The sequence below is a fragment of the Seriola lalandi genome, unplaced genomic scaffold (genome assembly GCF_002814215.2).
Source record: "Seriola lalandi dorsalis isolate HSWRI2012SDOR001 ecotype SW California unplaced genomic scaffold, Sedor1 jcf7180002054694, whole genome shotgun sequence".
NCBI lineage: Eukaryota > Metazoa > Chordata > Actinopteri > Carangiformes > Carangidae > Seriola > Seriola lalandi.
The window spans coordinates 68,528-80,362 of record NW_019525247.1 but is presented as its reverse complement, the minus strand read 5'-3'; the positions used below and the strand labels follow the sequence as shown (position 1 = coordinate 80,362).

Genomic DNA, 11,835 nt, shown 5'->3' with positions numbered 1-11,835 from the left:
GGGGGGGGGGGGTTGACTGAGCTCCATTAAAACACATCACACATACATGGACTGAGGTCAGAGTCAAAATTCTCTCTTTATACACAACATCATGAGGTCAAGGAAAGATGTGAAGGAGAAATTATAAGGACTTAGAATCACTTACACTTCTTTTTAAACTATATTTAAACACATGTACACACTGTACAGTAGTGTGTTGTTTTAATTGTTGCTACAGCAAGGAATTGTGGGATGGCATTTCTCCTTTCCTTTCATAAAGGAAGGTCCAGTGTTTCCTCTGCTAAAGGAGATGAGATAGGAAGCACTGAAGCTCCTGTCCTCATCATGTAGAGAAGTGGAGCAGCTCTGATCATGGCTGCTGCTCAGATACTTCAGCTCATTTCACTAAGTTTGAACCTCCTGCAGCCATGTAGTTTACTTTGACGCAATTTCACACAAACCTTCCTGCTGCTCCACTACAGTGCCAAATGTGGATTAATCCACCACTGAAAATAGTCCCCAACAAAGTCACTCTTTCCCGCTTTCTTAGTAATGTTTGTTAGAAACTGCACAGGATAAATTAATCTTGTTTTTTCTATAAATGAAACTATAGATGTGAGAGGCTTCGGTAGGAACAAATGAGGTCGGATCTGAGAACCACAGACAGAGTTTAGAGATGGATTAACACACTGCTGGTTCTAGTCTTGGTTCATAATAATAAAATCCAGACTGTCCTTTAATCGAGCTGTGCACATTTTGTTTTGTGTCTCTGTAGATAACCTGAACCTGGACTCCAGCCTCATCATGAATCCCAGTGACCTCCCTCTGCTCTCCCGCTGACCTTTGACCTTCACTTAAACAATGGACAAAACAGTCAAAATAAGTAGAAATACAATTGACTGATGCTGATCCACCACGTTACAGTAAATATAACTGTTGATTATGTGGGGTCATACAGGACTCATCCGACTGTGAGTCTGTTGGAATGTGTTTGGATCATTTTTACTGAAAGACATTTTTATTTCGTCCTCACTGACTTTTATTTTGTAGGGACACAATCTTCTAGCAGTGGGGTTCACACTTCCTGTGTTTTTAAAGAAAAGCCAGGAAACAAACAGGAAACAGTTTTATTGTTTCTTGTTCAGGCTCAACACATTTAATCAGCAGATGTGAATAACAGTAGACAGAGTAGTTACAGAGAGTAGTTCAGTGTATTCCTCCTCTCAGCTTGTCACTGTATTAGAGGTTAAAGGTCATGAAGGGTCATTCACCTGCTCTTGATGACTGTAGAAGAATCATCATCATCATCATCATCATCACTTCTTTAAGATAAACAACTTTAATATTAGTGGCTGAAAAATGTGTGAAAACCAGTTCTCTAGCTTTAATTCCTAATTAGGTCATTCATAACTTAAGATCCACGTACGAGCTTTTTTCAGAGCTTCCAGGTCTTCATCAGATGATGAAGATTGCCCAGTTGTAATGGAGTTTGGTACTCTGATCCTCCTCATCCTCCGATGAAGACTGGGAGATGTGGAAAAAGCTCACAGAGTCATGGACTTTGAGTTTTTCTTTTATTTAAGTTAAACAACTTAAATGAAAATTGAGTTTTGTTTTTTAAAGTCTGGTAAATTCACTTTCTTTCAGCAAGCGATGAGTAGATCACTGATCTCGTGTCCCTCTTTGCTTGAAGTACAGAGGAGGTTAGCCTAGCTTAGCATAAAGACTGGAAGCGGGGGGAAACAGCTAGCCTCCTACAACAGCTGTGACCTCCAGGGATCAGAGATGAAGTGTTGGTTAAGAGCTGTCTGGACAGAACCAGGTTACCTAGTAACAGTCTTAAAATGTTGTGACAGTAACTGTATACTGTCACAACATTTTCAGACTGTTAGCCACTGTTAACCACCAGGTTACCTAGTAACAGTCTTAAAATGTTGTGACAGTAACTGTATACTGTCACAACATTTTCAGACTGTTACTAGGTAACCTGGTGGTCAGTGTGAGGTCAGATATTACATCACTGTCCCATAGCAATAACTCATATTTATACCAGACTGATTATTAAACTTAATGATAGCGGTTGAGCTGTGACAAGTCATGTGTTGGTTCTTCAGTACAAACTGTGTCTCTCATTATAACCTGAGTTTAACCTGCTTTACACTGACGATGACGATGATGATGATGGATCAGGATGTTTTCTCAGTATTTATAACCACACAGTGAAAAGTTAAACTCGTTCCATTGTGGTAAATAATAGCTTCATAACAACTGTGCTAATGTGCTGAGGAAGATGAAGTTGAGATGTAGTTGAAAGCTTTGGTAATAACTCAATTTGTCAAATCAACATTATTTTTTAATAAAAATAGAGCTGATGATATGTCTCTGTCTTCTGTGATCAAACCTGATCCACCTCCACTCCATCACATTTGATCCTTATTTTAGATCTAGTGAAGTCTCCTCTTCCTCTCTGGTCCATGTTAGTCATCCTCACTGATCTTCAGTCACAGTCTAACAGTTAGGAGAATGATCCTGAGTGAAACTGGCTCAGCAGCAGGTCACCAGAGGTCACTACAGGCTATCTCTGTTAGCTCAGTAGAAAGATGAAGAAAACTCAGGTTTTGTCTATATAAATATTTATTAACAGTATTATACAAACAGAATTGTCATGTGGTCATGTTTAATTATATGTTTATATGTTAAATACATATATGTGGAGGAGGAAGATGATGATGAAGAGGAGTGTGTGTCTGACAGGAGCAGCACATTTCATACTGGCAACGCTGAGAAGACATACCAGTAATGATGTGCTGCTACAGCCTGACACACTGACTGCCACACACACACACACACAGTAAAACACACCACAGGATGTAGTTTTCATTTTACTGAGTAAAACATTTTCTACAAAAACATTTGGAACAAAATAAACCAGATTCAGATGTGTCAGGTCTGACTGGGAGCAGCTCCCAGTGCTTCCAGTGAGTTGCTGGGAATCCCAGAGCTCACAGTGGCAGCACATAATGATTTGAAGTGATTCACTATAAATCTGCAAAACATGATGTGCTGCTAGAGCGCACCCTGGACACACCAAGACCACGAGTCCATCAGATTTACTGTCCTACTGTGTACTCACTCAGGGGGAAACATCGGTGTAACACAGCAGAGACACATGATGTTCAGCTCTCATGCTTTCTTTTCTTTTTATCATTATTCAGCTGCCTGTTAAATACTAATCTGCATAATTTATACAAAACTTGTCTTAATATTCTAATGTGGATGTATGACGTGTAATAGCTGCACATGATTTAACTTGAGCCTTGTGGTACAAACAGAGAGAGTCAAGCTCATGATTCAGTTCTTCTTCTGTGGTGTTTCTATTGCAAACAAAATGGCTGAAGAGGACAAAATGGAGGAAGAGTGAAGAAAGAGGAAGGAGTGGAGATGAAGAAGCAACATGACTGAGCTGCTTTCATATAAAACTATAATGTTATATAATATCAAATACAAACTGCTGTATATGTGGAACAGAATATTGTCACAGCTCAGTGCGGAGATTAACCTGCTCATCTGTTTCTGCATGTTTAATATTCACAGAAACACACTGAAAGCAAAACAACTGAAGTTACTGTAGAAAACTGCACAAATGAAACAAAACATTTATTAGTATTATAAATATTATTATTATTATTCTCAGAGGTCGGAGTGAAAATCAATACAAATAAACCAAACAGGAAACTACTGTAAATTCATTGTGAAGCACCTTTACATGAAAACATGTTAAATCATCTCAATCACATCTAAATCTTTGTTTCAGTTTTAATCAGTTTCTTTTTTTACTTTTTCTCTGCACAAACAACATGAAATATGTTGTTATATGTTGGACAATTAAAACAATATTCCGACATTATTTTTCAGTCTGTTTTCAGCATCACTAACAAACATTGAGATGAAGTGTGTTTTCATTTCTAAATGTCTCTGGTGCTGTTAGAGCTTCTTACACATCAGCCTGATAAAGAACATGAAGACATTCTGCTGTTTAAAGCACAGAGGGTGAAGAGTGAGACCAGGTGGAGTTTGTACCCACAGGTACGGAGATGAGTAGGGAGGGTGTGATGAGCTGAGCAGCATCTTACCTGCAGGTCTGCAGAGGGTCACACCATCAAACACTGTAAGAGGAGGAGACGGGTTAGTGGGAGGGAGAGGACTGATGGAAATGATCACAGACATTACACACTACGCTTTACTGATCCACACACACACACACACACACACACACACACACCAGCTGTCACTTGAGTCCTGAATCTGTTCAGGAGGTGAGATGGACCTGAGTCCCTCACCTGTGTCAGAGGAGAAGAAGAAAACAAGGATCATCCTGACCTGCTTGTGTTAGAGCAATAAAATATATCATTAAAACAGACGCTTTGATCACACACTGAACACACACACACTCTAAACACACACTGAACATACACACACTCTAAACACACACTGAACACACTCTGAACACACACATACTCTGAACACACACTGAACACACACTGAACACACTATCTAAATACACACTGAACACACTCTGAACACACACACACACACACACACACACACACTCTGAACACACACTCTGAACACACACACTGAACACACACACACACTCTGAACACACTTTGAACACACACTGAACACACACACTGAACACATTCTGAACACACACACACACACACACACACTGAACACACACTCTGAACACACACACTGAACACATTCTAAACACACACACACACACACACACACACACACACACACACGCTGAACACACACTCTGAACACACACTGAACACACACATGCACAGTGACATCGTTCTAATGTCATGTCACAGACCACAAGAAACAAGATGAGGGAGGTTCTAACAGGAACCATGTCACAGATGACATGACACACAGCGAAGAAGGTTCTAACAGGAACCATGTTTCCATGAATCAAGATGAAGGAGGTTCTAACAGGAACCATGACTTCATGAAATGTTAGCAGTTATATGAGCTGTAGTGTAAGAGGAGTCTGGTTAGCTCTGGTTCACAGCTGAGTTAACTGTTGTTTCTAACATGTATATGTTCATTCATTTAATTATACATGAATATCATGCATATAACAAAGTAGGGGGAGCAATAAGGGTCAAATTTTCTGTTTGGGTATTTGTAATTTTATATTATGATGTAAATGAAAATCTGTTAAATAAACCAGAGGACTGAGTCTGTTTATGGGAATTGTAGTGAATTCAATACAAATACGAATCAACTAATTCAATAAAAAAAATCCGGTATCATCATAAACCATATTTCTATAATTAAAATTTAGATTTTAGAGGGATAGACAGGATGTTTGTTTTATGTTTATATTCATATGGCTGATCTATCGATCTATCTATCTATCTATGTCTCAGACATCGCTACTACAAATATTTTTTTAATGGTGATGACCAGAGATGTGTTTGACATTACTTACTTGATAAATGAACTACTAATTTGTTATTGTTAATATTTGTTAATTTGTTTCTGTTGATCTATTTTCCATGATACAAATCAGCATTAAACTTCACTGTGAATAATGTGCAACTGCAGCTAAAGATTCTATTTATCATCAAGTCATCTGGTGATTTTTTTTTATTATTAATTAACTGTTTGCTCTCTAAAATGCTCATTGTGACTTCTTCAGATATTTGTCAGCTGTCAGGCACAAACACGTTCAGATACACTGATGTAAAAAAAAAAAAAATTCTCCCAATTATTCCTGCTATTCTTAATTATCACATTTGTTCCTGATCAATTTTCTGTCACTTGACCAATCAATCACATGACCATTGTTTCCATACTGAAATACACTATATACAGTACACAGTATATATACAATATATATGTTACACAGTATATACACAATATATATGGTACACAGTATATATACAATATATACGATACACAGTATATATACAATATATACAAAACACGGTATATATACGGTGCCACTGCAGACCAACAGCTGTGTTGTCACTTTGTGTGTAAAGCTGAAGTGAAGCTGGAGGCAGTCATGACATGTCAGCACCACACCTCACCAGATTTTAATGTCAGAACAGTTGAATTTAAGTGATAAAAATGTTCATAATCATCACATGCAGAAGAAAAATTCACTTAAAAAAAATCCGATCAGGAATTTAAAACATGAGGTGGACACATGATGTCGCACAGAGCCAAAGGACCACAGTCAGAGACAGAGCAGAGGGACGGTAAGGTCACGTCAGAGGGAGAGCAGTGACAGACGAGCGTTAGATTCAGACCCAAACCTCCAGTCTCATTCACAGAAAAACAACACGAAACAGAGAGAGAGGAGGGGGAGAAAAGGAAAGAGAGCGCAGCTGAAACTGTGGTGGAGGGAAAGAGGAAGAGAGAGAGGAGCCTCCTCTGTGGCCTGCTGCTCTCCATTCACTACAGAGGCCATTTTAACACAGCAGAGAAAAAAGAGTCACTTACCGCCGGCTGCAGAGACCACAAACCAAGAGGTGGAGGCTCTAACTAGCCCCAACTACTCACTAACTAACTACTCGGGTAGTTATCTCACCACCAGTCCCCCTCAGTTTGTGTGGATGCTCTCACCAAAAGGCCAGAGTCACGACCCAGACACTAACTAGTCCTCAGTTATAACTAGTCCTCAAAAAAATAAAAAAAAAAATAAAAAAAAACCCCACACACGCACAGACACACACATACTGCATTCAGGCTCAGGATGACAAAGATGTTCAAATAAAAATGAAAACAGGAAAAACAGCAAGTCTAAAAACGTCACTACAACACACACACACACACACACACACACACACACACACACAGACACAGACACACACGCACACAAACACACAGACACACACACGGACACACACACACACACAGACACACACACACATCAGTGGGAATACACCCAGACTACTACAGTGACAGGGAGCGAGCAGAAAAAGGCCTGATGGGGGTTTCTGTTGCTCCTGCTTCTGGTCCTAGTAAGAGGGGGGGTGTCAGGGGTGTCAGGGGTTGGGGTTGGGGGTTCTAGTCCCAGTCCCAAAAATTGCCCCCCCAAAAACTGAGTACCCCCCCCCTCATCCTTCCTTCCTGGCCCTTCACATCTTCACCTCCTAGCTATGTGAGTGTGTGTGTCCCAGTCGTCGTCAGTGCTGCCTCTGCCTCGCTGGAGCCCCAGCTACGCACACTGAGACACTGAGGAGGCTCAGTAGGCATAAAAACCTACAGGCTGCAGCCTTTTTCCCCGGCCATCACTTTCTACAATACAAATCAATGTTTTAGGGGCCACCGAAAAATCTATAAAAAATTCAGGTCACCCCCACGGGTGTGTGTGAGACAGGTGTGAAAGGAGGGGTCTGTCGGAGCTACCGTTAATGAGTAAAAAATAAATTAGTGGAAGGCGAGGGGGCTGCTGCGCTGCGCCGAGCGCTGGGCTGTAAGGCTGCCAAGCTGCTCGGCTGTCAGACTGAAAGAAAGAGACTGAGGAGACGGGGAGGGAGGAGAGGGAGGGAAATAAAGTGAAGAAAGTGTGGCTCTGAGAGGAAGCCCTCTACGCTTTCACACACAGTGGAGAAGAAGTCTGCTTTCAAGACTAAAGTTGCAGAATAAAAACCATAAACCACAGCAAAGATGTGAGGGAAGAGAGAGCAACAAGCCGAGCTTTATCCAGCCACACAGAGAGGCTCAGGGCTCACAGATACACAGGTGGACTCAGGGCTTTACTGCAGAAATATGGAGTTAATCACTGTGATGCCTGGACTCAGAGTCCGTCTCTCTCTCCTGGATTTTCTCATGTCATTTGGTCATGAGACGGGAGTCGGCGGGAAGGAGGCCGGCCCTCAGAGTGCTGAAAGTGCTGCTCTCAAACTGCAGAGCTTTACCAGGAGCACACGAGGCCCTGCCCACCCCCTCTGTCTGTGTGTGCATGCGTACAGACACACAACACGACAACAGTGCACACACACACACACACACAAAAAAGAAAAAAAAAAGAAAAAAAAAGAGCAAGGTTCCGCTCCCAGTTTGTTGGCTGAATTATGACAAAAAAAAATCTTCATCAGACACAAAATGGACCGAATCCTCCTGAACTAGCTTAACACTAGTTAACTCTGGTTAACAGAGTCATTCCTCCAGCATGACTTCGTTGAACACTAGTTAACACCACCAGAGAGGCCCCAGAATACACAGCAGTGTGGTTTTACTGTAACTCTTGTCAGTAGAAACGATCTGTCACAGAGTGTAATAATCAGACTGACACCATCATCATTAAACACTGTGAGACATTGAAATGGCTTCTCTTACTGTTCTCAACAAAATTCAACCTTTTCACCATCACCTGAGTTCAGGTTTATGGTCAAATAAACCTGCTGTAATCACAAACTTTCTCTGTACTCTCATCAGTTTTTTATTCCATATTTAATCAAATATTTGAGTGAATATTGTGTTCATTTTAATCTGTAGTTTTATTTAAGTTATTTTATGTCTGTTAAGATAAAAATTAAAAACTGATGCAGTTTAGATGTTTTTCTTATTTTCTTAGGTGACAAAGAAAATATATTGTTAGAAAAACAACTGTTTACTGCAGTGAATTAATCATAGTAATTAATATAATTTTGAGAATTTGTATCAAAAATCAGACACTAAATATTTCAGCTGCAGAAGTTTAGCCTGCTCGAGTTCTAATGAGTAGCAATTTTAAATTAATTAACTGTTGAAATAACTGATCAAGATATTGAACACCATCAGGCTGAAATGTGTTAATAAAGTTTTATATCATTATAATCCAGATCACACCTCCCTGAGCAGTGAGAGACGGGGAGGCTGAATGATTGATCCGAAAATAAGTGAACAGATGATGAAAAATATCAGCAGCTTCAGCTCTAATCAGCAGAGTGGAGACAGGTACAGGTGAAATATAATCTGAACTGATGTTTTCAGATGATGAATATATTTATGAGACACCTACAGAGGCTGTTTGATCGGACTGGACAGAGTTTCAGGAAGCTGCTGTGACACTGGAGCTGAAGATAAAATTCCCAACACTTTGTGAATCAAGCAAAACAATCTCTCCTCGTTTATTCATTCAATAATTATTAATTAAGTATGATACTTATCACCTCTTTGAATGGGAGGTAGTGGTGAAATAAATGATTAATCAGTTAATTAGTTGACCTGAAATCAACTGACGTCTAGTAAAAATCCCACAAAATTCACTGTTGTGTTTGTGCTTTTTCTGATTAGTCTCACTTTGAACTGCAGTCTGGGGATTTAGGATTTTGAGTTCTGGTTCAAACTAAATAAGATATTTGACGTCATCACTTCTGACTAATGTAACTTGTAAGAGGCATTTGTACTTTTGACTCCTCTTTGATGAAATCAATGATATCCCTCACTTGTAAGTCACTTTGGATAAAAGCGTCTGCCAAATGAGTAAATGTAAATGTATTAATAAACAACAGTAATTAATATCTATCTATCTATGGCTGACATGTTATTTGGTATTTGTACAATTCACGCAGCAGTTACAATACACATTAGAAGCTAACAACCAGTGTCTTTAAGTGAATATGAGTGAGGAGTGAGTCTCCGACACACATCCTGAATAACGGCCTCAGACCCTGATCTTCCTGTTTAATCCATACAGAAGAATTGATCACTCTGTATGATTTACTGCCCACTCTGTATATGGGTATGTTAATCATTATTATGTTTTATCTTATTGGGTTAGTTTCTATGAGATTATAGTTAGAATAAAATGTACTATTACTATTTTTCATTTGCTTTAAATTTTTCTTGCCAACATATAATCATCAGCTGCTGTGTAAGGCTAATACACTAGATTATAGCTGTTTTATTTAAGGCTAATGTACATTATTATAGCTGTTATATTTCAGACTAATGTAAATTATTATAGCTGTTATATTTCAGGCTAATATGCACGATTATAGCTGTTTTATTTAAGGCTAATGTACATTATTATAGCTGTTATATTTAAGGTTAATACAAATGATTATAACTGTTATATTTGTGGTTAATCTACATTATTATAGCTGTTATATTTAAGGTTAATACACATGATTATAGCTGTTATATTTAAGGTTAATAAACATGATTATAGCTGTTATATTTAAGGTTAATGTACATGATTATAGCTGTTATACTTCAGACTAATAAACATGATTATAGCTGTTATATTTAAGGTTAATACACATGATTATACCTGTTTTATTTCAGGCTAATAAACATGATTATAGCTGTTATATTTAAGGTTAATGTACATGATTATAGCTGTTATACTTCAGGCTAATACACATGATGATAGCTGTTATATTTAAGGTTAATACACATGATTATAGCTATTATATTAGTGGCTAATGCACTCGATTATAACTGTTTTATTTAAGGCTAATGTACATGAATATAGCTGTTATATTTAAGGTTAATACGCATGAGTATAGCTGTTATATTTAAAGCAAATTCACATGATTATAGTTGTTATATTTAAGGCTAATAAACATGATTATAGCTGTTATATTTAAGGCAAATTTACATGATTAAAGTTGTTATATTTAAGGCTAATAAATATGATTATAGCTGTTATATTTAAGGCTAATACACATTATTATAGCCGTTATATTTAAGGCTAATAAACATGATTATAGCTGTTATATTCAACGCTTATTCACATGATTATAGCTGTTATATTTGAAGCTAAAAAACATTATTATAGCTGTTATATTCATACATGCGTGTAGCATGTTCGTAATGACGTATTTTAAACTAATAAATGAAATAACCTATTTGATTACTGTTGTGCCAGATTAGAGAGAGAATCAGCTCTAACATTTTGATACTGATCGGATCAATAATCTATAACTGATCGATCTGTGTGTGTTATAGACGGTGGAGCTGTGGCAGTAGACGCTGAACTGCTGAGTCAGCAGGTTTCCTCTGAGCTGCTGCTGGACTCAATAGAACCTGAATGATCCGGTTCAGACTGAATGACGAGGCTGGTTCTTTTTAACGGTGAATTTCTGACCGTACTGAGACTGAGTGGAGGTCGGGGTGGGCCGGGGTCTGTGGGGAGGGGGCTGTGTCTGGGGGAGTGTCCGCTGCCTTAACTTACTCAGTATCTGTTCAAAGCCTTTGTACAGAAATATAAAACAATAGGTGAAATGTTAAGGTTAGTGTGTCGTTAGTCTGTATAGAGAAGCGACTTAAAGCGGTCTGTGTCTGTGTTTCTACCCGGAGCAGCAGCAGCAGCAGCACTAACACAGTTTGAACAGCCTTTGTCTCTAACTCTCTTCAACACAGCCTCATGACTTAAAACAGTAAATCCACCACAAACACTTCACTCTCTCATCTACGACTAAAACCTGCGAAAAACCTCATTACTACACCATGAATATTAAATTAAAATCATAAAAAGTTGAGTATCTGACACACAGTAAAAATATATAAATATTTAAACAATGTTTCTTACCCTCCGAAGATAAAAAGGTCCAGAAGACACACGGTGCTGAGATAATCCAGGTCTCGCAGTAATTATGAAGAGAAATTAATTGGTGGGTAAATGTATTTGAAGCCGGACTCTCATTCTGTGTCAGTGGAGGATTTGAAAGTGGCGCCAACCGCTCTGCTCCTCGGCTCCACACACACACACACCGTCACACACACAAAAAATAAATAGAAATTCAAACGCGCGCGTAGCAATATTTCACCCGTACCAAAATGTGCCTGTTGATCAGCACGATCGATCCCCGCCGTCAGTTTTCAATAATATGGCTCCTGTGA

The 11,835-nt window shown here is 38.8% G+C and overlaps 1 protein-coding gene and 1 long non-coding RNA gene across 3 annotated transcripts in view; one reads left to right on the top strand and one right to left on the bottom strand.

The window, feature by feature from the left end:
- LOC111668012 (BPTF-associated chromatin complex component 1) overlaps positions 1–1,882 on the top strand; it is a 5,122-nt gene extending 3,240 nt beyond the window's left edge. For both annotated transcript variants that reach the window (XM_023423935.2, XM_023423934.2), the window contains exon 5: positions 755–1,882. In XM_023423935.2, the coding sequence (XP_023279703.1) occupies positions 755–819 (65 nt within the window). In that variant the 3' untranslated portion in view covers positions 820–1,882. The remainder of the gene's footprint in view (positions 1–754) is intronic.
- Positions 1,883–3,233: 1,351 nt separating this feature from the next.
- LOC147818096 (uncharacterized) lies at positions 3,234–11,719 on the bottom strand. Its single transcript, XR_015438326.1, has 2 exons — positions 11,525–11,719; positions 3,234–4,145 (listed from the first exon to the last, which is right to left on the bottom strand). It is a non-coding gene; the product is annotated as an uncharacterized LOC147818096 (long non-coding RNA).
- Positions 11,720–11,835: the final 116 nt, after the last annotated feature.